Source organism: Chaetodon trifascialis, chromosome 13, assembly GCF_039877785.1.
Source record: "Chaetodon trifascialis isolate fChaTrf1 chromosome 13, fChaTrf1.hap1, whole genome shotgun sequence".
Lineage (NCBI taxonomy): Eukaryota > Metazoa > Chordata > Actinopteri > Chaetodontiformes > Chaetodontidae > Chaetodon > Chaetodon trifascialis.
The window spans coordinates 927,872-955,382 of record NC_092068.1 but is presented as its reverse complement, the minus strand read 5'-3'; the positions used below and the strand labels follow the sequence as shown (position 1 = coordinate 955,382).

The 27,511-nt window shown below is 41.6% G+C and overlaps 1 protein-coding gene across 1 annotated transcript in view; it reads left to right on the top strand.

The window, feature by feature from the left end:
- piezo1 (piezo type mechanosensitive ion channel component 1 (Er blood group)) overlaps positions 1-27,511 on the top strand; it is a 308,724-nt gene that overhangs the window by 33,921 nt on the left and 247,292 nt on the right. The window contains exon 2 of the mRNA XM_070977141.1: positions 19,684-19,779. Coding sequence (XP_070833242.1) covers positions 19,684-19,779 — 96 coding nt within the window. The remainder of the gene's footprint in view (positions 1-19,683; positions 19,780-27,511) is intronic.

The following is a 27,511-nucleotide window of genomic DNA, read 5'->3' as shown; positions in this document are numbered from 1 at the left end:
GGCTCCCCTCTTCCTCCCAGCTCCCAAGAAAGGCCGGTCACAACTTTCTGCAGTCTAACAAGGTTTTTTATTTATTTAATCAAGTAGCAATGGCGTTGGGGAAGGCATGGCCAAAATAACAAACAAAAGACTTCCATTTTGTTGAATCTTACCTGTCCAAAGTAAAATAAAATAAAATAAAATACAAAACTCTAATCCTCCCTAACCAAAACAGGAGAAAAATCAAGTAAACTTAAACAGCTTCCCTCCCCTACAGCTACTATAAGACTCACCTCGTTAGGATAATACTAATATAATATTAATAGTATTTACAATAATCACAATAACAGTTGACGAACACACACAATCTCAGCCACTGGCCACAGCGGCAGCAACACCATCTGACACAGCCCTCTCTTGGAAGCGGTAGGATAAGCAGGAGAGGGAGACGGTCCACTGACCTCCCCCTGAAGTAGCAGCACCGGCCAACCACGCCTCCCAACCTGTAAGAGAGAGCAGAACACACACACACACACACACACACACACACACACACACACACACACACACACACACACACACACACACACTCTTGTGCCCAGGATGACACACAGCATCCAGGATACACTAAACAAATACAACAAATCATAAAAATCATAACAAATAATATAAACAATAATAATAATATGATATAATAATTAAATACATTTTAATTATTGAAATTTTGTACGTGGAACACAGCCTAAACTGGCACTCTCATGCTGTCAATCGCCTTTCACATGTTGCTGGCGTTGTCCCTCAGAATCACATGGACTTTACTCATTTGCCACTTGTCAAACATTTCCAATCCGTGTATCATTCGTTCATCCGTTTTTCAAAATAAAACCAAAACCAAAACCAGACAAAACGAAATGACGACTCGTTTTTTCAATATTTGTTTCCAGACCCAAAATGAAAAAACGGATAACGAATCGTTTTTCCGATTTTGTGCACTATTGGAAAATGGATAAAACGGATAACGGGCGATTCTCCAATTTGGAGAGTTTCAATTGAATTGAATTGAATTGAATTGGTAAAACGTCAAGTTATAACACAACCAACTTAATCAAGCATCTACAGAGATTTCACGCTAGGGAGCACGCTGAGTTCATTGACCTGAATAAACAAAGAGGAGGCTGTATGACGCAGCTAACTTTGAAGGAGATGAAGGAAAGAGGTGAAAAATTTCCACCTAATAGTGCAGGCAACAAAAATCACGGAGAGGATGTCCCATGTCACTTTTAAGTTAAACTGCACACTGGCTGGAGGAGAGTTACATGCCACAGGATGCAATGCTAAATGCTACAAACTTCCATGGGTCACACACCAGCAATGCAATTGCAGCTACCCTAAAGGAAATAATCCGGGTATCATTCGTTCATCCGTTTTTCAAAATAAAACCAAAACCAGAAAAACGAAATAACGACTCGTTTTTTCAATATTTGTTTCCAGACCCAAAACGAAAAAACGGATAACGAATCGTTTTTCCGATTTCCGATTTTGTGCACTATTGGAAAATGGATAAAACGGATAACGGGCGATTCTCCAATTTGGAGAGTTTAATTTGACGCAAGCCGTGTGACCCGGAAGTGAACTTTGGCCTTGGAGACGAGAGAGAAGAACGGCGGCAAACAGAATGACAGAATAACCAGAATAACTCTTGGTATTGTGTTGTTAGTACATGTTAGCACCGCTTTGATTCAGACATTCACAGAACCTTCTCTGTTGTATATTTCTCCTGTTTTCTTCTTGCCATTGTTGATTAAAATTCCACGATCAGCCTCTGTGTTGCCTGCCGGCTGCGTCCTGCGCGTATGTGCGTAAACTCACTGGGCAGTCCACAGGGGGATCTCGGCAACCCATTGGTCAATTTTGATGATCGACACCTCTATCAACCAGTCAGAGTCATGAGATTCGGTCGCTACCACCAGTTACCTTAAATGCCCATATTACAGCTTGGGGTTTAAATTGTGTTTCTCCCCCGTCATTTTGGTATGCAATATGTTGGGATTGGTGCTTCCTAGCGATGCCCACCCAGAAGGCATAGATCATCTGTAGCGCACGTATCTGACACTGCCCCTTGTAAAGGGGGCTCTTGTGATGAACAGGCTAGGAATGCTGTTACTTTTGCCTATATTCATAGGAAGGACCAGCCACATATGCCGACACATCAGTTCTACGCACCTCAGAATTAATAACACAACAACCCAAATAAAACAGAGCAAAATAATAGAAGACTTGTTCGGAGCCCTGGACCTGACATGGAAAAAAAAAATAAAAATTCGTGCAAACGAAATACTAATTCGTGGGAACGGAAATAATTAATTCGTGCGAACGAAATACTGGTTCCCACGAATCAATCACAGGTTAGGCTGCTGCCGATCGCACGTGGCACAATGCTTATTGTCAACAAAGCAGCAACACACAGCCACATAGGCAAGCACAGTCTTTGCTATGTCATCAGATAAGATGGGACAATCAATAAAGATAATTTAATGTAGTAAATAGTGTTTGTTGTGGTTATTTTGCACAGAAATGCGCCTGACTTCTTCTTTGAAATCTGTGTGTGTGGGTGTGTTTACACATGGCTGCTGACAGACAGGAGCGAGGGATCAGACGAGAGTCACAGAGTTGCACAGCTGATCATAGCTTTTATATAACTGTGTCTCTGGTGAAATTCATAACTTAAACTACAGCATTGGATCTCACGATAGTGCGTTTTGGTGCCATGTGTTTTATACCACATTGTAGAGGAGATCGTCCTGTTTAATTTGATATGCATATCGCCGACCTCCGCTGTACAGAGACCTATTTAACTCAAACATGAGCGTAATTTTAACCGCACTTCGCGTGTTTCGGTCCCATTGGGTTAAAAATGATGTTCCAGCCTCCGGGTTGATTGGTGATGAGACATGTGAGTGTGGTCGTTTTTGCAGAAAGAGGTCAGGAGATATTCTGTCTTCAGTTAAGGATATTTATTAACACACTGATAAAATAGAGAACATACATGGATCTCAGTCTTTTGGGAAAAGACTGCAAGCAGTTAGCTGCAACCACCCGCCAGAATGAGAATGCCTGACTTACGATTATAAAGAGTTTTAAAAAGAAATGTGCAGCTATCTGATTGGTCAAAACAGGTGGTGATCATCGTGGTTAAGAGTTTAGTGCTCCCTCCTTGGTCCACAGGCTGGTCCCAGCCCAGAAGATAGCTAGACCCCCCTCTATATGTAAATTATGTGTTACCTGACACGAGATATCTTAAGTTTCGTTTTCTGTGTTTTCTGAGGTTAGTGAAGGTCACATTGCCTGTGTGGCTATACTCTCATCTCTTAATAAGCTAAATACACATAGTAATACAATCAACAAGCCCTCCAGTAACTATAAGCTGCACACAAGTTATGTAACTCTAACAGACACCGGTGTGCCGCTGCGCTCTTGGAGAGCGCGTTGAAGCGGGTGGGTGCGCGGAGCGCACAGCAGATAGGCTACTGGGCTCTCCCTCCGCTCCTCACAATACAGTCAGTGAAGTGGTAATTTGGCTGACCTGTGCGCTGTGCTTAGGCCTATAACTTATAGGCTATAAGTCTGCAAAACCTCCCAGGCAGATTTGGATATCTGAAGTAGGCTATCTGCTGTGCGCTCCCCGCTCCCACCTGCTTGAATACGCACTCCGAGAGTGCAGCGGCACACCAGTGTCTCATCACCAATCAACCCGGAGGTGACAAGATGGGACTCCGCTCCAAACGGATCGTTAGACTCCACCAATCCGTAGGGAAATGGTCTGCAGATCCGGCGATGAACAGCTGTGTGTGTAGTTTTGGAACAAGTGGATGCACGCTGCACTGACCATAACATCATTTTTAACCCAATGGGACCGAAACACGCGAAGTGTGGTTAAAATTACGCTCATGTTTGAGTTCGTGTTAAATAGGTCTCTGTACAGCGGAGGTCGGCGATATGCATATCAAATTAAACAGGACGATCTCCTCTACAATGTGGTATAAAACACATGGCACCAAAACGCACTATCGTGAGATCCAATGCTGTAGTTTAAGTTATGAATTTCACCAGAGACACAGTTATATAAAAGCTATGATCAGCTGTGCAACTCTGTGACTCTCGTCTGATCCCTCGCTCCTGTCTGTCAGCAGCCATGTGTAAACACGCCCACACACACAGATTTCAAAGAAGAAGTCAGGCGCATTTCTGTGCAAAATAACCACAACAAACACTATTTACTACATTAAATTATCTTTATTGATTGTCCCATCTTATCTGATGACATATCAAAGACTGTGCTTGCCTATGTGGCTGTGTGTCGCTGCTTTGTTGACAATAAGCATTGTGCCACGTGCGATCGGCAGCAGCATAACCCTGTGATTAATTCGCGGGAACCAGTATTTCGTTCGCACAAATTAATTATTTCCGTTCCCACGAATTAGTATTTCGTTCGCACGAATTATTATTATTTTTTTCCATGTCAGGTCCAGGGCTCCGAACAAGTCTTCTATTATTTTGCTCTGTTTTATTTGGGTTGTTGTGTTATTAATTCTGAGGTGCGTAGAACTGATGTGTCGGCATATGTGGCTGGTCCTTCCTATGAATATAGGCAAAAGTAACAGCATTCCTAGCCTGTTCATCACAAGAGCCCCCTTTACAAGGGGCAGTGTCAGATACGTGCGCTACAGATGATCTATGCCTTCTGGGTGGGCATCGCTAGGAAGCACCAATCCCAACATATTGCATACCAAAATGACGGGGGAGAAACACAATTTAAACCCCAAGCTGTAATATGGGCATTTAAGGTAACTGGTGGTAGCGACCGAATCTCATGACTCTGACTGGTTGATAGAGGTGTCGATCATCAAAATTGACCAATGGGTTGCCGAGATATCTCCCTGCGGACTGCCCAGTGAGTTTACGCACATATGCGCAGGACGCAGCCGGCAGGCAACACAGAGGCTGATCGTGGAATTTTAATCAACAATGGCAAGAAGAAAACAGGAGAAATATACAGCAGAGGAGGTTCTGTGAATGTCTGAATCAAAGCGGTGCTAACATGTACTAACAACACAATACCAAGAGTTATTCTGGTTATTCTGTCATTCTGTTTGCTGCCGTTCTTCTCTCTCGTCTCCAAGGCCAAAGTTCACTTCCGGGTCACACGGCTTGCGTCAAATTAAACTCTCCAAATTGGAGAATCGCCCGTTATCCGTTTTATCCATTTTCCAAAAGTGCACAAAATTGGAAATCGGAAAAACGATTCGTTATCCGTTTTTTCGTTTTGGGTCTGGAAACAAATATTGAAAAAACGAGTCGTTATTTCGTTTTTCTGGTTTTGGTTTTATTTTGAAAAAAGGATGAACGAATGATACCCGGATTATTTCCTTTAGGGTAGCTGCAATTGCATTGCTGGTGTGTGACCCATGGAAGTTTGTAGCATTTAGCATTGCATCCTGTGGCATGTAACTCTCCTCCAGCCAGTGTGCAGTTTAACTTAAAAGTGACATGGGACATCCTCTCCGTGATTTTTGTTGCCTGCACTATTAGGTGGAAATTTTTCACCTCTTTCCTTCATCTCCTTCAAAGTTAGCTGCGTCATACAGCCTCCTCTTTGTTTATTCAGGTCAATGAACTCAGCGTGCTCCCTAGCGTGAAATCTCTGTAGATGCTTGATTAAGTTGGTTGTGTTATAACTTGACGTTTTACCAATTCAATTCAATTCAATTCAATTCAATTCAATTCAATTCAATTCAATTCAATTCAATTCAATATTCCTTTATTCGTCCCTCGAGGGGAAATTCCGAATTTCACAGCAGCATCAATAACAGAATAGAATATTAAAAGACAAAGTGCATGCAGTTAACACAAAGTATATACAAAAGGGTGTACCGGGAATAGTATTTACAGACTTTTATGTCCTAAAATATTGCAGTTTACAGAGAAATATTGCACAGATTACAGGCTTTTATGTACTGAAATATTGCACAGTGCACTGAAATATTGCACTGTCCCTTAGAACATTTACTGCACAGGTATTCCAAATAGCTGTCGAGTTTGTAGGCTGAGGTAGTTTGAAAAAGTTCCAGATAGCCGATCCTTTCGTTCGTTCCATTTTGAAAACAATGTGGTCCACATTATGTGCGCTTCAGCACTGTGTGTTGCTTGTGCATGACGCCGCTCACAGTGCCTATAGCATAGTGTTAGACTGAATACAACGGCCCCTATTATCAGGTCCATTGTCACCGATCAAGAATTTTCTTCAATATCGGGGCCGATACTGATACCAATGTTGGATTGGTGCATCCCTATTACTAACCAAGTAAAAAGTTGTGATATTGTTTTATCCTGTCGTACTCACCAACCTTCTTTCATGAAAGCGTCGAATATTAGGTCAGACAGCCTAACATACTTCTACTCCCCACCAAACAAAACACACAGCAGCATATCTTATTAAAATACACAAGGGGAAAAAATGACAACTGAGAAAAAGCTGTTAAACAGTTACCTATTAATGTATATTGTTCCATAACTTGAACCTACTTACCAGCTATTGGTCCACTTTGATTGCAATTACTGTGAACAACAAGGCAAAGATAATACAGTTAAATTCAGATGAACAAATCCATAATGCTATCAGTTAACTAAAGTGGTTCTCACATAATTTTGAGGGAATATAGTTGGGGGTTTCAAGTCAAATGGATCATTCTGGTGCACTCTGAGGGCAAAATTTAATAGTCTATGACAAAGACAAAATACTTCCCTTTAAGTCCAACAGGTAGTAGAACAGAAGGACCTAAATTGTGTCTAGTTTAGTATGAGTATAGGGGGACCTTTTAATCATATTTAACTGGGAGATTATATGCTCAAAATTGTCCAGTTCGTCTCCAAGCAGCCCCTCTTCATTTTAGGTTTTCCTCAAAGTTAGCAGAAGGATATCAAATAAACCGCTGATTTGAAAGCTTATTACCACAGTTAGCTCAATGATAACAATCATTCATGCTACACAACTTCGAACATCTCACAGTCACTGACTACAGTAGCATGACAAGAGATTTCACTTCAGTGAAAGCGGCTCATCGCCCGCTGTAAACATACGTGTCTCGCTGTGCATAAAAACACCACTTTATAACTTTATTTGTCAGTGGCCGTGAACCACACTACCGCGTCTGTGGCGCAATGGCTGTGGCACTGTGCAATATCGCCACTGTCTTTGTGTCAACACTTTGGCCACTTCAGAAAACGGCAAAGTGACATTTGTTGTCAGAAATTGAGGCCACATAAGAGGGGAAGGCACCACGGCAGTTGCCGCTTTGCTGTAGTGGAATGCTTCAAGCTAATTAACAATTAGCACACAAATAAACAGTAAGATAAAAAGCTACCATAAGACAAGCAGCGTGCATTAATGTCTCGCCAGCATTCAGAATAAATACACAGTTAACATGTTAGCTACATACTGAAGGTGAATCTTAATAGCACATGCCAAACATATAAACTGTAGCACGTTTGTTGAAGGCTATGTATGTTGCATGTAGTTACTCGACCATGTCGACCAATAGAGGGTTATATGTGCACAACATATCCTCAATCGACATCGATGAAACTATAAAACCATGTTTAGTTAAAAAACAATTCTTAAATAATATTCCCAAGACTGGTGCATAATCATCACTCTGTAGAGTTAAATTTGTCACTGCATGTCTGCAGAATTTTACACTGACTTTTAACTCTACTGTTAGTGGGTTTACTCTCCATATAGTTGTAAATACTCCATCTAGGTTAAAAAAGTTTGACTGAAATTTTGACACTCCATTTTTTAATACTGCACAGTAAAAAACAAACAAATAAAAATTACTCTGGTACCTTTTCATGCAGTTATGAGACATGTGTCCCACAGACTTCTATCTCCACCCCAGTTGAGGTGAACAGAATTTTATTTGAGATTTTACATATCAAGATTGGTTTAGTTATCATGTGGAGTCATACTTGGACTGAAAAAGCAGTTTTAAAATGTATTTTACACCTCAGGAAAAGCTTTGTCGAATCCAAAAAATTCAGAAATTTTAATGGGTGGAGTGGAGCCATGCGCAGGCTGAGAGGAAGCTATGCCAGAGGAGATCACTTTGACAGTGGCTCAGCTGTGAAAGGATTTGATTTGACCTGGTTTTGACTCAATAGAATAAATGAAACAAATACAATATCAAAAGATTACAGGCCTGCTACCGCCACAAAGCTAAAGTGTAGGAACAAATACTTCAAATACTAATAATAACAACTACTACTACTACTTTCAGCTTTGGCAATAATGGACCTACAAATGTAACGTTTGTCTTGCGGAAAGGTCATGTACTAGTCAATGTGGAAATGGTTCAACATCTGGGGAACATAAATGGGTTCACCTACCTGTTAGATTTTGATATTTCTTGTATACAGGCAAAACTTTTCAGCTCAAGTGGTCCCCTTAACATCAAATCACATCCTTTGAGGAATCCAGAACAATATTCCAAAATCTCTAAAAATTCAACATAAAAAAAAAAAAATTAGGAAAAATTTAGTTCACAGTCATCTGTGTCAAAAGGTTAGGGAGTCATCCAATCCAATCCAAAGAATCTGTGACATTCTGACTAGTAGTTGTTCAGATATCTGCTTTGGATCACATTCCATCCACCATCAACAGCGTTTGATTAGAGTGAGTCCCCTTCCTTCCGGTTTGATCAGCAGTACCACGTCATCAGTTCGTGACGTAGCGTGCAGCTCTGTGAAGAACGCTAGCGGGAAGATTGAACGAAATAAGTAAAATATAAACCATTAACAGAGCGTTACCAGTGTTACCGGTACCAGAACCCAAACAAAACTCACCTCCCTGTGGTGGTACTGTGTTCCGGGGTGCCTAAGCCTAAAGAGGCTAGAGATATGATGGCGGTGTGTGAGTCCTGCCTCCCCACCCTCTCGAAACTGAGGGAGAGCATCTCTGGTCTGAGGGCCGACCTCAAAGAAAGACAAGAATCTCCGGGATTTCCCCACTGTCGCCACGACCCAGGCGAAACATATTGCCTACCTGAGGTGATCTGGCGCTGATGACTGGAACATGGCGGCCACGAACAACACCACCCTGCCGTGGACCGGCTCGATTACCACCGAAACTCCGGCACCAACTCCGGCCGAGTCACGCTGGCACCGACAGGGAACCAAGCCCAAGTCATCGGGACCTTCCACTTCCTGCCTTCGCCCCGCGGAGTCACACTGCTGCAGAGGGAGGGTGGGGTGGAGGGTCCGGTGAGCTCAACTCCACTCAGGCCGAGAGAACCCCGGTTGGTGGTGCACCGGGGCGCTGGAGCTCGCCCAGCTCCTCCTCCACCACCTCCGGATCTGCCACTGGACAACAGGTTCCACATCCTAAGCCTGCAGGATTTCCCTCTTGTCAGTGCCTGGTCCAACTCGCCTCCAGGACCTGTCCACCCAGCTGGCAGTGGCTCTCACCAGTCCGGGAACCGGGATCCGCCAGTCCAGCATGGTCCCTCCCCTCCAGCTCGGCCCAGAGCAACCATGATGCAACGGCAACAGCAGGCTCCACCTCACCCCCGCCGCACCCCCAGGGAGCCAGTGGTACAGTGCACTCCCCCCTCAGTGCTGGTAGTGGGGACCTCCATGGTCAGGCACGTGGCAGTGCTCGGCAGCTGGACTTTCTGCCACCCTGGAGCCCGCGTCACGGAGGTTGCATCCGCTGCTCTTCAGCTGTGTGCGCACCACAGCCCTGCCTCCACACTGGTCCTGGAGGCCGGCATCAATGATGTCAAAAACCAGCAGTTGGATGTCCTGAAGAAGGACTTCGTGTCGCTGATCGACCGCCTGTTGGACACGGGGAAGCGCCTAATCATCTCCGGCCCGCTTCCCCCACCACGCTACGGTGACGTCATCACCAGCCGGCTTCGCTAGCTGCACCTGTGGCTGAAGGGATACTGCCTGACCAAAAACATCCCGTATGTGGACAATTTTATAGCGTTTTTAAACAGGCCTTGCCTTTTTAAACGGGATGATCTCCACCCCAATCAGGAGGGTTCACGAGTTTTATCAGTCAACATTGACCTCACTGTCCGGCCCTGCACTTCAGCCACCGCCTGACTAACTGGTAACACTCATGCACACAAACCCTCTGCCCCACACTCACCCTCACCCTCACCCTCACCCACTACATGTTTCATCCGCACCATACACACCTTTCCATCATTAACCCCCTCTCTGCCACCAAAAACTCAGGATATTCATACCATTAGAACCAACACTTCACACAGACATTTAAAACCCAGGAATGTTTTTAGACCCAGCACTGTTTTTAACACTCCTTTAAAACACCATGATGAGCGCACATTTAGCACAAATATCAAATTAGCTGTCCTGAATGTGCGCTCTCTTTTAAACAAATCTTTTATCATAAATGATTTAATTTTTGACAAAAACCTAAATGGCATTCTCCTTACGGAGACATGGCTTGGCACCGATGCACCTGTTGTTCTCACTGAGGCTTCCCCACCAAATTTCAATTTTTTATTCTCTACTAGGGGGGGCAAAAAAGGAGGCGGAACTGCATCTATTACAAGAATTACAGTGTCTGCAAATGCAGCTCCTTTTAACAGTTTTACATCATTTGAGCACCATGCCTTCGTTTTTAGCAGCCCTCCTATTCTTTTCATAATGATCTACAGACCACCCCAGTATTCACCCTCTTTTATCAGCGAATACTCTGAATTCTTATAAATCATTCACACCACCTACAACAGGATTTTAATAACCGGTGATTTTAATCTACACATCGACAACATCTCAGGGGCACTGGACTTGGTAATAACTTATGGCCTGTACTTGGGTGTGTCCGACCACTACGTGTGTTTTTTAACATCATCAGTTTTAATCAGCGGGAGGCACCAGTGAGAACAGTGAGGAAACGCTACCTAACTCCTGAAGTGGCTGCAAATTTTATCCAGATTTTACAGAGCACTCCTGCAGAGATTTTACCAGCACCCTGTGATTTTATCGTTGATAATTTTAACAGCAATCTAAAGTCAACGCTGGACTCAGTGGCTCCTCTTTTAACAAAAACAATTAAGAAAAAAACCTATACTTCCGTGGAAAAATTAGGAAATTAAGCAACTGAAAAGAAACTGTAGGAGTGCTGAGAGGAAATGGAGAAAATCAAAACTAACAGTCCACTATGAAGTTCTACGTTAACACCTCAAAACTTACAATAACACTATAAAACAGGCAAGAATCTCTCACTTCAAAAAACTAATCTCTGACCACAAAAATAACAAACATTAATTTTAACAGATCTCATAAGACAATAACAAATACCCTGTGTGAAAACTTTGCAGACCACTTCAGGCACAAAATTGATAACATCAGATCCAGTCTGTGGATCCACCCCCTGGATGGCCCCCAAAGGTGGCTTATTCCTTGCCTTGTCCGTATGGGTGTGTGCACGGGTGTGTGCGTGCACTTTGTGTTGCTTTTAAGTATGAAAAGTGCCATGTAAATAAAGTTTGATTTGATTATTATTTCAATTACGGAATACCTGTCACTTAATGAAATAACCACAGAGGGAAAGCTGCCTTCCATCATATTTACAAAGCAAGACTATGGAGGCCTATACATTGTATTTACCATGTTGAAGATATGCCAGATATTCTGTTGCATTGTTTAATGTATGCTAATGTATGTCGCCTCACAGCTAGAAGGTTCCGGGTTCAATTCCTGCTGTGGATGCCGGGGGCGTGTCCTCCACTATGCCTTCAGTGCCTGCTGCTTGAGGAAAAAGGGGCCTCTCTGTGTGAAGTTTGCTTGTTCTCCCCGTGTTCACCTGGAGTATCCTCCATAAAAAAAACACTAAAAACATGCAAGAAGATCACCACCTGACCAATGGCGTCAAGCGAACTGGATCCACAGGCGCCGCACACTTGATGGAATGGGTTAAAATACGGAGAAACGAATTTCACAAATGCATGGCATGTGCAGTTTCCCCTCTGTAACTCTGTGACTAATAAAGGGATGTCTTTCTTTCTTTCTTTGGATTCTGGCTGTGTTTGCTTGTTTGTTTTTTCATGTGAAGTCTCATAGTTGTTTGTTGACTGTTATGAAAGAAACTGAACTTGAAATAAACTATGAATCTTAAACAGTGAATTAAATGCGAGAATCTGTGTGGTAATACTCTGACTTCCATGCTCAAACTGTGATCTCAATAGGCAGAGATTAATCCAGACCTTAAACCTAGGTGAGCTAATAGGTATCACTGCATGTGTTTAATAGGAGGATGAAACACTGTGTATTTTCTTTATTTCCTGGTTTTAATGTTGGCAGATCATCTTGATTCATTCAAGCCAGCAACACCTTAAAATCCCCCTTGTTGTACTGTATGTGCAGGAGAAAGACACTTTGAAGCTTTCTTTTTCTGAAGAACTGATCAGCTAAACAGTAAGCCCCCCCCCCGCCGTGTGCTCCTCCTGAGATGAAATACTTCATACATACTTCATACTACAATACTTTATAATAATTTCTAATATAATATTTTTTATAATGTACATAGCCTCTGTAGTAGATTTTATTTTGTATCTTTTTATTGTCTTTTTCATTGACTTGTTCTTTGTTCTACCACTAATAAGTAAAAAGTGAATTTCTCCAGCATGGGATCAATAAAGCCTTATCTTATCTTATCTTATCTTATCTTATCTTATCTTATCTTATCTTATCTTATCTCAATAATTGAGACAAAAGCTGCGGTAGTAATAACAATAGTAAGATTAATGATAATGATAATACAGTAGTGACAGAAATAGTAACTGTAATACTTTTAAAAGCTGGATAATGTGGTATTTGACACCTAAGATGTAGATCTATTGTTGTATTGGTGGTATCTGACATACTACTAAACACAACACTGAGACAAATTGAAAAGAACAAAAATAGCTGTCTTTATGGAGCAGATAAATGGAAACTACATTTTGTGATTCTGTTTTGATCTTGCCTTTTATTGTTAAATTTGACTTTTCCATATATAAATGATCTGGGAGTAAATATAGTTATTGCCTAACTGAGACGTGGGTTATTTTCTTCCAGTTTAGCAGTATTACCTTTTTTGCTAATGCTAAAAAGAATCAAAAATATTGCATTATTACCGTGTTGCAAATCAATTTTAATGGCGTCATTTTTTTTTATCGCGAGATTAACGCTCTTTGTGACCTAGTGAACTTGTAGTTTTTTAGAAGCTGTGGCCACTGCTAGTAACATAAGAAAAACTACAGGATCCAGTTGTAAACTGGAAACAAAACAATAGGCACACCCTACGCACGTGTTTGGTCTTGTCTGCTTGCTAGCTGTAAAAAAAGTAGGCTACCGGTTTGTGTGGATGTCAAGCGCAAAATGCCGAAATGGATGCAAACAAGATTCTAAATGGAGAAAGTCTAGTTTCAAAAAATTGCCAGATGGGTTGACTGACAAGACCAAAGTTATCTGTGTGTATTGTCAGTGTGAACTGAATTATCACCATGGCACATCCAGTCTGAAATACCACTTGAGGGCCAAACACATGGCGAATGCGAATTCTCCACCGCCTCCTTGTCAAAACCAGGCGACAATGGATGGCTTTCGACAGGGGCATATGGTTGCTATTATGTTCAAAGGAAACTTAAGAAAGGAAAGTTTAAGCCATGGTTTAACTGCACTATAGCCTGAGTCCTAATTTATCAATAATAGCAATAATGTGCACTTTGTAACTTTATCTTGTATCACCCTGTTTTGATCCCTTAGAAAGGGTTGTTGAAGGGACTTTTTTGTAACCAAGTATTTATTTTTTTATCTGTTTATTGACAGTGTTAAATTGTGTGAGATTTGATTCATTCAAATGTGAATGACTGAAGTGAGAATGTTAGTGTGAAATATTACACTACACGTTGTTTTCAATTAAAAAACATTTGCACAAAGCAAGCCTATCCACTTTTAACTATGACATTCATGAGATTAATTGCAATTGAATATTTTAATCGATTGACAGCACTAGTATACATTTCTCATAAGATGGTTTGACGCTGATTGCTGAGAGGTCTATGAGTAAGCAGAGAGATTGTGCCATTAGAAGGTTCAGATCAAGAATGTGAGAGATTCTTTTAGAGACCTCTGACAAAGCCAGAATATATGGATGTGATTATTTATTTGATGATATGTTGGACATTGGTTTGAGTCTCGTGATGTCTAATTTAGTCAGGTGTGTTCCATATAGAATCTTATATTCCATCTACTAGTATCCACACAAGCTACATTTTGCCAAGCGTTTCTGAAGTTCAAGTACAGCAATTTCTTGGTAGTTTATGTTGTTTTTTTGCCTGCTTGTGTATTTGAGTTGACTGACAGTTTTACTGACCTACACTTGAAGTTGATACAGTGTTAAAAAAAAAAGTGTAATAAACTACTCTTTCCATGTTGCTGTAGCTTAGCTTGCTACATTTTCCCAGGGGGTAGCTTCAGTGTAGTGAGCCTACATTTAATGCTTAGTAACTGTTATCTTAGCTCACTACACTTTCCAAGTAGCTTGCCCAACACTGATTACCTGACATATTGAATGTGTTGAGAGTATGTATCATTAGAGTTTAAGGTCAGTTGTCCATTGTACTTGTTTGTAGTGCACAGAGTTTATAAATATGAGAACATAGTCTTATTGCTGAAAGACTGGAGTTTTGCAGGGAGTGACGATTGATATAAGTTGGATTGGCAGGGCTCAATATAGCCTTCTGAGACTTGTTGGGTTGGCTAATGGCCCACCATACTAGGAGAGCTGATTATTTGGTTGTGGAAACCTTTTGATGGCATCTTTCATACTGAGTGACAAGGAGCTGGGGTGTTATGTGTCTAATGGTTATGTGTGATTTGTGTATGTTGTCCATACACAAATCATACTGAAACTGAGCAGATCTAAAATAGGTAAGTAAATAGATAATAGGTAGAAATTGAGTGCTTCTCAGACTCCTAACAACCTCAGGTGTTGCAAGATTGATATTTTGATTGTGGGTCTTTTTGTTTTCCGAAGAATTTATTAAATCACGTTGTTAGAGGGGTAACTGGGGTCAGTTGAAAAAGGTTATTGAGTTTTTATATTATATTCCTTTTTATGGTTGTCATATTTCCTATGAAGAAAAGTGGCAATTTGTTCCATTCAGCCAAGTTTATGTTTCTCAGAAGGGGTATAAAATTAAATTACAGAAGATCTCTGAGGTTTCATGAGATCTGATGTTTACATGATTTTGGAGGTTGTTTTAAAAGGCATGTTCCAATCCTCAGGATTCAAATGTGCACCATGAAGAGGAAGAATATTGGATATTGAACAATTTATGATGTAAACTGAGATTTTACTGAAGTATTGATGAAGTATGATATTATACAGTATATGGTCCACTGGTTATCACTGATGTTTGAAAATATTTTGTTGTAAAATATTTTGATCCAGGTGCTTAAGTATGATACAATACTAAAGTGTTTGACTGCAGAGAGATTTTTTTAATCCATTTTTTTAATGCCTTTTCTGCAAGTAGTAATACAGCAAAGGATGGTGGTGCTGGTTATTTTTTATTTTATTTTATTTTATTTTATTTTATTTTATTTTTTTTTTAGCTTTATTCATCAAATTGAACAATGTGTTTTCTGAGGAGTGATTTTGGTTTGGATGTATTAGACGGTGGACGACATTTTCTAATCTCAAGCAGAAAGTTGCTCATAACTTTTTTTTTTACATCTATGGATCTGTAATTTGCACATTTTGTGGTTCTTTGTTTGGTTTAGGGATTAAAGATAAAATGGCATGGTTCATATTTTTTGGTATTTAACCTGTGTTATTAGATTAGAGATTGATCAGAAGGAAAACTTTGAGTGGGGTAGGAAAAGTTCTTCACTCAGCCTCTCTGATTGTTCTCTACATAGTCCGAATAACCTCACATTCTCAGTCCAAGAAAACTAAACAGGTTTTTTTGTCAGTATCTTTGACCTATATGGGAAGCTGTGGCTCAGTAGGTACAGCGGTTGTCCATTTATCATAATTACAGTGGTTTGATCCCTGACCTTGGCAGTCTACCTGTTGAAGTATCCTTCAGCAATACACTGAACCCCAAATTGCTCCCTATGCTGTGCCATTGGTGTGTGACTGGTTAAAGCTCATAATGAGCAGATGGCCTATGTGGCTGCACTTTCACCATTATATGAAAGTGTGTGTAAATGGGTGAATGCAGACTTATGTAAAAAGCATTTGAGTGGTCATCAGACTAGAAAAAAATCACTATTTTAATACAGTCCATTTATCAAGATTTCAAGATTTCAAGATTCAATATTCTTTATTGTCATATACTTGCTTGGCGCCAACTCAACTTCACGTGCTAAATATTCAAGAATAAAATATATACATATAAAAATAGATATGAATAAAACAAAGGTTGCAGCTTTATAAAAACAGAATAGAAACACTAGAATAGAATAAAAACACTAGAGGTGCAAGAGTGAGTATGTGATTGTCTGTATTGGTGTGACCTGGTATTTATCATGTTGTGGGGACAAAAAGCTGTTTACACAGTCACATTGTGGGGACTCACCTGCCTTATGGGGACAAAATGCAGGTCCCCTTAATGTAAATCATTAAGTTTTAGGGTGAAGACTGAGGACAGGGTTAGGAATAGGCAAATAGTGGTTATGGTTAGGGTAAGGCTCCAGGAAATCATTGTAAGTCTATGTAATGTCCCCACAAGTGAAAAAAACACAATGTGTGTGTGTGTGTGTGTGTGTGTGTGTGTGTGTGTGTGTGTATATATGTGTGTGTGTGTGTGTGTATATATGTGTGTGTGTGTGTGTGTGTGTGTGTGTGTGTGTGGCAGTTCAACTGTTTAGCAGTCTGATGGCTTGTGGGTAGAAACTGTCCCTGAACCTGCTGGTTGTAGTCCGGATTCCCCTGAACCACCTGCCGGAGGGCAGGACCATAAACAGTCTGTGGCTCGGGTGGCTGGGGTCAGAGAGGATCCTCTTGGCCTTCCTGCTGCAGCGCTGGCTGTAGATGTCCTGGAGGGCTGGCAGCTCTGCTCTGGCGATGCGCTGGGCTGATTTTACTACCTTCTGCAGTGCTTTACGCTCCAGGGCGTTGCAACCATAGACATAGTAGACGCCTCATTGACTGACGCTTCCTACTGGAGCTGACGTTCAGCGCGGCCGCCATTTTGGATGGGTCTCCCATGCGTCCCCAGTGCATTTATTTCTATGGAGGAAGGTGTATGCCCAGCTACTTTAATCATCATAACTCTAATTTTTACGCGATTTTCACACGGTTTGGTTTGTTACAAACGTCAGAGATGTAGTTATGATACAGGACGCTGTCACACATTAAAAACAAATGCTTTCATGCTGAAATACTTTGTCTTTGTTAAAGAGCATAATACAGACATATGGTATATATGAATTAATTTTAGATTTTAATAAAGACACAATTTGATTGTTCATTTGATTTCTCTCTCTCTCTCTCTCACACACACACACACACACACACACACACACACACACGCACAAAATCATGGCCCCTCTGTACACACCAATAACACAAGAATTTCTTCTTTTTTGTTTTTGTGAGCTGAGTTTATTTAATGTAAAGTTAAGCACAGGCAAAAGCACGCGTGCACACGCGCGCACACACACACAACACACGCACAAAAACCAGACATCTCACATAATCTGTTGACATGCCTATTAAACTTTGAGTACGTTTTTATACTCATTTGTGTGGGAATAAAACACCAAAACAAACTGTCGAAACGAGGAAGGTTTTTTCTTTGTGTGTGTCGGCCCACAGTCCACTGCTGCTTTCAAACACACACACGTACACAGACACACACACACACACACACACACACACACACACACACACACACACACACACACACACACCTGGCCTGACGTGTCTGAATTTAAACAACTGTTCACAGCTCTAGGATGACAAAGATTCCATAATAGCCTGGACTGAAACTGCTGATGTTTGTGAAATACACTGATTTTAACACATACATACATACAAAGCTCCCATATATTCCTGCTCAGTACATTTTTCCTTCTTTCTTTTTTTTTAAGGCCTGGAAAATTTCCAGGTCATTCCAGCGTCTTACACTACCCTCTTAAGCTTGTAACTGGGGCTGGGAAGCTAAATAAAATAAAATAAATAAATAAAATAGGGGCATTGTTGCGCTCTTTACGTTGACTTCGGTTGGCTCTGGTGCTAGCGGAGACCCACCCAATATGGCGGCGACGCTGAATTACGCTCCAGCACGTAATGAGGCGTCTACATATATTATGTCTATGGTTGCAACTGCCATACCAGGCCGTGATGTTTCCAGCCAGGATACTCGGAATTGGTACATCTGTAGAAGTTTAACAGTATCCCAGTGTTCATGCCAAACCTCTTCAAATGCAGCATGAAGAAGAGGCACTGTCTCGCAGACCTTACAATCAGGTCCGTGTAGCGAGTCCAGCTGAGGTCCTCACTGATTTTGGTCCCCAGGAACAAGAAGCTGCTGACTCTCTCCACTGCTGCTCCCTCAATGTTAATAGGCGTGTTCTCCTCCCTGAAACCTCCTGTAGTCCACGATCATCTGCTTGGTTTTGCTGACGTTGAGCAGGAGGTTTTTGTCACTTCACCATGACGTCAGTGCTCTCACCTCCTTTCTGTAGGCTGATTCATCACCACCTGTGATGCAGCCGATGATGGTGGTATCATCAGCAAATTTAATGATGGTGTTGGTGTTGATGTCATTCCATTTATACCTGTTCTTAAAAAAAAAAAAAACTCATGCAAATGTTTTCTGATTTGCCATTTTTATAGTAAAGGTCTGGTTTGCTTTAGGTAACAAAATTATTTGGTTAAAGTTATGGACTGTTTTTTCCAACCTTGAAGATACTTTGAGGGAAATAAAGAGGAAAACTGTATGATGTTCAATGAAGCGCTGGATCAACATGATACATAATGCACAGAACAAGACACAGTCAAGCAGAGAAGAATATGATTATTCCAACGTTGAAGATACTTAAAGGGAAATAAAGAGGAAAACTGTATGTTGGTGGGTGTTATGTTTCAACAGCCAACCAACAACATTCATAAAAGTCATGTAAAAAGGAGAGGCTGCTTACACCATGTGTATCATATTGGATAAAGGTCTATCTAAAACACTGACAACAGTGGAATCAACAAACATAGGGCAATCACTCATAGTTGGGGACAATGTCCAGAGACAAATGCCAATGAATAATGATTTTCATATTTTGACTTATTTGTGTTGATAGTCTACTTTGTCTTTTGTAGTTGGTTGGATTTTAATTAATTGTTTTCATGTGCAATGTGAAGCAATTTTGCTTTTATTAATGTATACAACTGTGTAGTGTCCTGTGTCTTTGCCCAGATTGTACAGCTGAGTTGTGACGTATCATACAGTCCATCCTGCATCATTCAGCAGTTTTATAGATGTGGGACATTTCTTTTACCACAAATGCCCCATATGTCTCACAATGAAGACAAGGCCCTCAGCCAACATGTCATACATGCTAGAATCTCTAAATGTAGATTTAAATACACGCTCCTGTTTGACTTTACTGTTTTTATCTTCTCAGCTTGTCTTTTTCGCTACAACATCCTGTCGCTGGTTTACTTCCTCTATCTGCTGATTCTGCCATGGTTCCTGTGTCCCAACAAACACACAATCAGAGGTAAGACCATCTGTGTTTATATGTTAGATATATATTACTGTAACCTCAGGAAGCAGTTTGCCTGTACTCTGTCCTGTAATCAACCTTATCTGGTGTTCATTCTCACCCAATTCTACCTGTGCATCTGATAGTAAAACAGGGTTTTTGTGAAATAAAAAAATGCAAGATGTAGATTGATGGAGTTTATCAACCAGCAAGAGTTTTCATATACCGTATTTTCCTATAAGTCGTAACTTGTGAGGGACTGGCCAAAAGCAGAGGTTTCTCTTACTGCAATGAAAAAAAACAAAGAAAGCTAATCGCGCGCTTAAAGCACAATGGCCAGAGCTGGAAGAAGGAGTCCACAGGTGGGTGCTTGAGCAACATGCTGCCGGGAGAGGCTTGTCAACGGTGCAGTTACGTCTCCACGCCCAGGCAGTTGCCAAGGAGATGAACTTAAATGACTTTGCACGGGGGCCTTCTTGATGTTACTGCCTCATGCAATGCAACCTCCTCTCCATGAGAGCACGGACATCAGTGTGTCAGAAACTGCCAGCAGACTTCCAGTCTTAGGTCAGCAGTTTCTGTGAGTTTGTTGAAAAGCAGGTAACTGAACACAACGTGTCACCCAATCATATTATCAACATGGACGAGGTCCCCCTCACATTTGATGTCCCCATTGGGCCGAAGTGGTACTGGCATGTTGTGGAGATGGATCGAAATTGCCACCGATGGTCATCAACGGAAAACCATGCCAAAACACGAATCCCTCCCCTCAAACGTTGTCGTGGCTGTGAATAAGAAAGGCTGGATGAATCAAGAAATGATGAACCTTTGGCTTACAAAGTGCTACACTAAGCATCCTGATGGCTTCTTTAAAACATGCAAAGCCCTGCTTGTGATGGACAGTATGTGAGCGCACATAACGCCACAAATCAAAAATAAAATAAAAGCTTGCAACTCCATATCTGTGATCATCCCTGGAAGCTAAAGTACTCCAACCACTCGACATCTCTGTGAACTGGAGCTTTAAGGCAGCCTTGCGTTGCCTGTAGGAGGAGTGGATGGTGGATGGAGAGCACAGCTTCATGGCAACCGGGAGGATGCGACATGCAACTTTCTAGCAAGAAGAAGAAGAAGAAGAAGAAGAAGAAGAAGAAGAAGAAGATATCCCTTTATTAGTCATATTTTTTATACGCAACATGCGAAGTTAGGAGGGGAAACTGCACACGCCATGCATATATGAAATTTATTATCCGCCTTTAACCCATCCTTGGACCATCCTTCCTCCGCAGTGGACCAGGAGCAGTGGGCTGCCAGCCAACCGGCACCAGGGGACCCGTTCCTTGTTTGTCACCATTGGTCAGGTGGTGATCTTCTTGCATGTTTTTAGTGGGGGTATTTTTTATGGAGGATACCCCAGGTGAGCACAGGGAGAACATGCAAACTCAACACAGAAATGCTCCCTTTTTCCTCGAGCAGCAGGCACTGAAGGCATGGTGGACGACACGCCACCAGTGCCCACAGCGGGATTCGAACCGGGACCTTCTAGCTGTGAGGCGACAGTGTTTCACTGTGCCACCAATCCACCTTGGATGGATTGGCAAAGCATGGACTTCAGTGACAACAGAAATGATCCTGTCGGGGTTCAGAAAGGCCAGAATAACTGGAGCTGATGCTGAGTTTGACAGCATCCTTGCAAAAGAGGAGACAGCGCTTCATATTCGTCCGGAGTTGGCGGAGTTGTTCAGGAGCGACACCGAGGATGAAGATTTCAATGGATTCAGGGACGTGGAATGAGATCGGGAGCTTGGTGAATTTGCTTGTTGGACTTGCTGGCTTGTTATGTTAATTTCGCGTATTCAGCCTCCCAGGTATGTTATTTTTATGCTATTGTGTAGCTAATTATCTGTTTTGTGAAATAAAATTCTAAATAAATACAACTTATAGTCTAGTGCTTTCCCAGGGCTCTCAAGTTTTGAACTGAGGTCAGAGTGAGATTTTGGCAACGGCAGCGACATGGGGGGGGGCTCTGATCTAATAAATGACACATAAATTCACGACCGACATATCACTAATTTCTCTACCTGTTCCACTGTTATAAAAAATAGCGGCGCAACTTGGTGGGCATTATCCAGGTAATTTATCATTCATTTAATTTATCATTTATGATTTATTATTATTATTCTTTTTATTAGTATTTACAAATACAAGGTGTGGCGTGTGAGCATGTTAACCGGTTGAAATGCGTGTGTCTCAGCAATATCAGAGAAATATGATCTCTTTTCCTTGTTTTTGTCAGATCATGTGTTGCAGCATTCTGGATCAGCTGGAGAGTATTTAGCAATGAAAGGAAATGCACTTATCCAGCCTTGAAGTAACAAATGCATGGACTAGTTCTTAGACAAGATGTGGCTGAATTTTTACAATCTTACGTAGGTGAAAAAAGTCCTTGAAATTTGTTTTAAATGGGAGGTAAAGGACATATTCTGATCAAAGATAATGCCCCTCATCAGATAGTGATTTTCTAAAGTGTTTTCAGTCAAGTACTACAATTTCAGTTTTGTCCAAATTTAGTGACAGAAAGTTGCAGGTCATCCAAGTCTTTATGTACTTATTAATGCTTTTATTTGAAGCCACGGAGCACTGGAGATCTATATGTAGGGGCAGGCAGGTATTGCAGTATTTGTTTTTCTGGACAATGAACTTATTTTTTCCCTGCGTAAGAGTCATCCCCTGGGTGTCTCAGTGGCCATTTGATTTGAGTTTGTTACAGCTTCCTTATTTTTTATTATGATTTAGGAGGATAAATCGCCACTACACAAAGTAAAAAACCTCCTGCAAAACTTTTTTGTTCAAAACCATCGTGGAAGTTTGAATTGCACACACAGTGAAGAGGATTGTTGGATTGTCATATTGAAAGACATGTCGGTGCTTGGAGAGTCAGAGGCCTATGCACATCGCACGAAACTACACATCACGATCGGTATGTGAAAGCATTACTCTGGAGGAAGAGTAGCATAGTCCCATCTTGCTGAAAATTTTGGTAAGGAGCACAAGATTGCCTCTGCTTAGATGGACAAAATTTATGGCTGCCCCGATGCTGTGTCAGCGGTGTGTGAATTCATATGTACATCACTTTGGATAAAAGCATCTGCCAAATGACTAATTGTAATTATACGTGACCCGCCACAAGAAAACCAGCAACAAGTCGGCCTGGTGCAAGTTGTGTAAAGGAAAAGACAAAGGTGAGTTGGCCAAGAAGAAGCTTATCTCCAGGAGACATCGTTATTGTTACTGATGCTGCAGCTTCAGGAGGATCCCAGATGATGAGTACTGAGTACCTAGTCTGACTCTGTCTGTTCTGTGTGCTTCTGAAATAAGACACAAGTGTCTTCTTCCGTGACTCCGGCGACCAAAACAACATACTGACCACCAAACTCTATTTCAAAGACATGGACCGCCACGCACTTCTCCATAAATCCAGCTACCACCCAAGGTACATGTACAGAGATCTGATAAAGTCCCAGCTGATACGCTTCCTTAGAATCTGCACCTTCCCAGAGCATGTGGAGGAAGCCATAAGCACCCTCTTTAGTGTGCTGAGGCCTAGGGGTTACTCGAAGTGCTTCCTCAGGAGTGTCAAGGCGGAGGTGAGCCACACCCTTAAAGAGAAGTGCCACCATATCGCCCCCCACCCTCATCTCCCTGGTGGTCACCAATCCAGAAACCACCAGGGGCCTCCTCTCCACCCGCAAGACAAACTTTGAGGAGTCGAGGAGGAACTGTGACATGCTGGGGAGCTGCCGGCTGATCTCCGCCCACCGAAGGGAGCACTTATGTTTTACTGACCCCTCTTGTTTTATGTCTGCCCTCTTAAATCCAATCCCAACACTTATTTTATTTACATCTTAATATACTGTATAAAGCTTGCTTCTTTTAAGTAATGACAGCCCTAAATGATATAGCAGAGACCCTGGAAAGATGGGGTACTTTGATAAATATAAGTTCCCACTGCCAGCCTGCACCATCATCCAATCCACCGTGCATTTTCAAATAATAATTTTGGCCAGTTTTTTAAGTATTTTTTTTTTTTTAGGATTAAAGAGCGTTTGATCTCAAATAAAAGGGTCCTAATATCCTCTGGATCCCCACAGCCCCTGAGAGCCCGTGCCCCTCGCAATGCTCCCCCAAGAGCACTGCGCTTTTACCTAATCCAAACATTATGAAGTGCTTCGAACAGCTAGCCATGTCACACATCAAATCCATCCCCCAACCACCCTGGACCCCTACCAGTTTGCATACCGAGCCAAACAATCCACAGAGGATGCAATCTGCCCTGACCTTCACCCGGCCCTCACCCACCTGGATAAAAAAGACTCAAACGTGAGAATGCTGTTCATAGACTTCAGTTCACATGGCGAAGTTTGCGGATGACACAAGAAGAAGGAGGTCAACCTTCTGACCACGTGGTACAGAAACAACAACCCCCTGCTGAATGTCGGCAAGAACAAAGAGACTGTTGTTGACTTCCAGAGAGGCCACACCCACCCGCCACTAACCATCGATGATGCTGCTGTGGAGAGAGTGAGCAGTACCAAATTCCTGGGAGTGCCCGTCAGTGAAGACCTCTCCTGGACCACCAACACCACATCACTGGTGAAAAAAAGCCCAGCGGCGCCTCTACTTCCTGTGCAAACTCAAGTGGGCTAGTGCTCCACCACCCATCAGGAGCACATTCTATTGAGGCACCACTGACAGCATCCTTTCCAGCTGCATCACTGTGTGGGGCTGGAGCTGCACTGACTACAACAGGAAAGCCCTGCAGCACATAGTAAACACAGCTGGAAGGATCATTCGTGCCCCACTCCCCTCCCTGCAAGACATATACACCGCCAGCCTCACCCGCAAAGCGATCACAATTGTGAGCGATGCAAGCTACCCCACACACAATCTGTTCAGCCTCCTGCCCTCTGGGAGGAGGTAAAGGAGCCTCCATTCCCGCATCACCTGACTGATCAACAGCTTTATCCATCAGGCTGTTAGGATGCTAAAGTCTCTCCCCTCTCTACCCTCAGCTCTATCCAACAGACTGTCAGAAAGCTAAAAACTCTCCCTCTTCTGCAAGTCATGCAAGTTAGATCAGCCAGTGATTAAAATTTGATTTTGAATCCTGCCCTCAATGGGTTGGTAGTTTTGGTTTCCATCGACCTAGGGCTGGGTGATATGGCTGAAAACTCTATCACAATATAAGTGTTTTATATCGTTCGATATCGATAATTATTGATATTTTTTATTACCTATTTAAAATAAGGACCAGGAGAAAAATCAAATATGTGCAGTGTTTGGTAACATAGCAGAAACTGAGGTGGACTTGACATCTGTAACAAACATACAAACAAACATGATAGACAGTACAGTAAGACTGACTGAACTATAAAACCAGCCTAGACATATGAATAACTTTAGTCCCTCTTCTTACTCTAAACATACATGAACTATTCAATTATATTTTTATTGCAAGTGTGTTTAAGAAAAAAAAACAAAAAAACACGTGATTTTTAGAGCCTGGCTTCTCCACAGTGCTCAGTGGAAGCATGTCTCTGCCACTGCCTCCGTTATGTCTTTGTGCCTTTTAGATGATTTGTCATCAGGCCCTGAAGCAGAGTACCTCTGCATGGTGGGCTGCTGCTTATAAAATCCAAAAACCTGCCATACTGGCGAGCTGACTTTCCCTGTTTTATCGAAAACTTCTTTGCTCGCTGCAGCGCTCACTTTTTATATCTCATCTCACCCTGCGTGGAGCATCAAACACAAGACGAGATGGCGCAACCGAACTTTATACTGTTAAGTGATTGGCGTGTTAGCGTGTCTCTCTCACTGATCAGCGATTACTCCATACATTGCTCGGTTACCTGAGAGTGAGTGCCTTTGTTCATGCAACCAACCTCGCTTCGTGACTTCAGGTTTCTTCCGACGAAGAAAAAAAAAAAAAAATCAAATGTTTTATCGAATGCATATTTTATTGATCTTGATTAGGTGTTTATCGCGAGACATATCGTTTTATCGCCCAGCCCTACATTAACCATTGTTACATCATAATGTCTTCAACAAATTATAAAATGTACATCAGTAAAGATTTTCAACTTGAATAATTCTTTCATCATTTTCCAAGTGTTCCCTTTATTTTATGAGCAGTGTAGATGTATGCAGATGACTATATATGGGACCTATTAGTTGGAAAACACAATGGGACCACAGCGTGAACTCTTACACTTGTCCAAGTTTGATAAAAATTGATAGCAATACCTCAGAAATGGAATATTTTCATATTTTCTGCAATGCTGTATTTCGGCATTCTGGGAAAAAACAAAAAGCTATTATGGTGTCTAAAATACAGGTTGATGATTTTGGTGAAGAAATTGTTAAAATCAATTGCTGAAAGTCAATGGGAGAAAGGTGGTCTAAATATACGGCATAGCTATTTCTATGTTTTCTGCGTATGATAAATCAGTACCTATCAGTAGTTACTTTTTTCTCTAAGCGTAAGAATTTTATCATTAAAGAAGCTCATGAAGCCATTACTACTGAAGAATAAGAGTGGTTCCATGTGTGGTGGAAATTCTTGTGAGCTAAAGGAGGGAGTTCACCAGGAGACTTCAGATGTGTTATGCAGAGGTATTTATTGCAGGCTTGATGCATCAAGGAGAAGTTGACGAGCAACACAATGTCCACAAGTGAACCAAGGTAGTGCCACACCAAATTCTGAAGATGTCCGCTCTAATGGGGTGTATTAATACCCCCAATGTCACATGTTTTCCCTTCTATTCCTTGAACTATTTCCCTATTATGGATATTCTGTACCCTCCTTCTACATTTTCTGGTACTCTATTGGATAGTCAAAGCCCAAACAATAGCTCATACCACACTTACGTATGCCCTGACATCCATCCCTCTAACTGAGGACACTTTTGACCTAATTCTCTTAAAATGTCTCCTCGAACATTCCTCCTTGAATTGGTCCGATATCAGTCTGTACAGTTTATCTGTAAGACCTTGGCTACCTCACGAGGAGAGACTTCCTATCTACTGTCTGCTAGAATGGCCTCCAAATATTATGTTAATGTGTCTCTGTCTGAGGCCTCTGTGTTGTCCAACCCTGAGACTTTTGGGCGTCTTACCACAGAAGGCCTTAAGAAAATTCCCTCACAGTTCCCCCCTTTTTGATCATGAGATCAACACTAATCAATAATCAACCAATTGAACCATGTGACATCCAAGGACACCTGTCAGATTTAAAGTAGCAAAACCCTCAACAATAAATCAGTCACAACAGTATTTTTAAATATCAAGCAATAAATGTATGAACACTGCATCAAGCCCTTAAATTTGAACCCCCTTCGGCCCATAGTCACGCTATCCACAAACCGCAACACACCGAATAGATGTATATGTGATTCACAAACAATACAAATGTGTTCCGAAGAGGCAGTCACAGGTCAAACATCTCCAGACTAGATTTGGAGTACAAGGCGCTGTGACCACCAATTAAAACCTCTGATTATTTTCTTTATCAATAATCTCAAAGAAATACAATTGTAACTCAATACAAAGTATTATTCTAATCATCAAGAACTTCAGCATAAGCAATAACAAATTCAAACTGCGTAATTATCAAAATTAAAAAAGCATGACAAGCAAAAACATACTTATGTCATTTGAAATCGAACAAATTAAACCAAATCATTACACT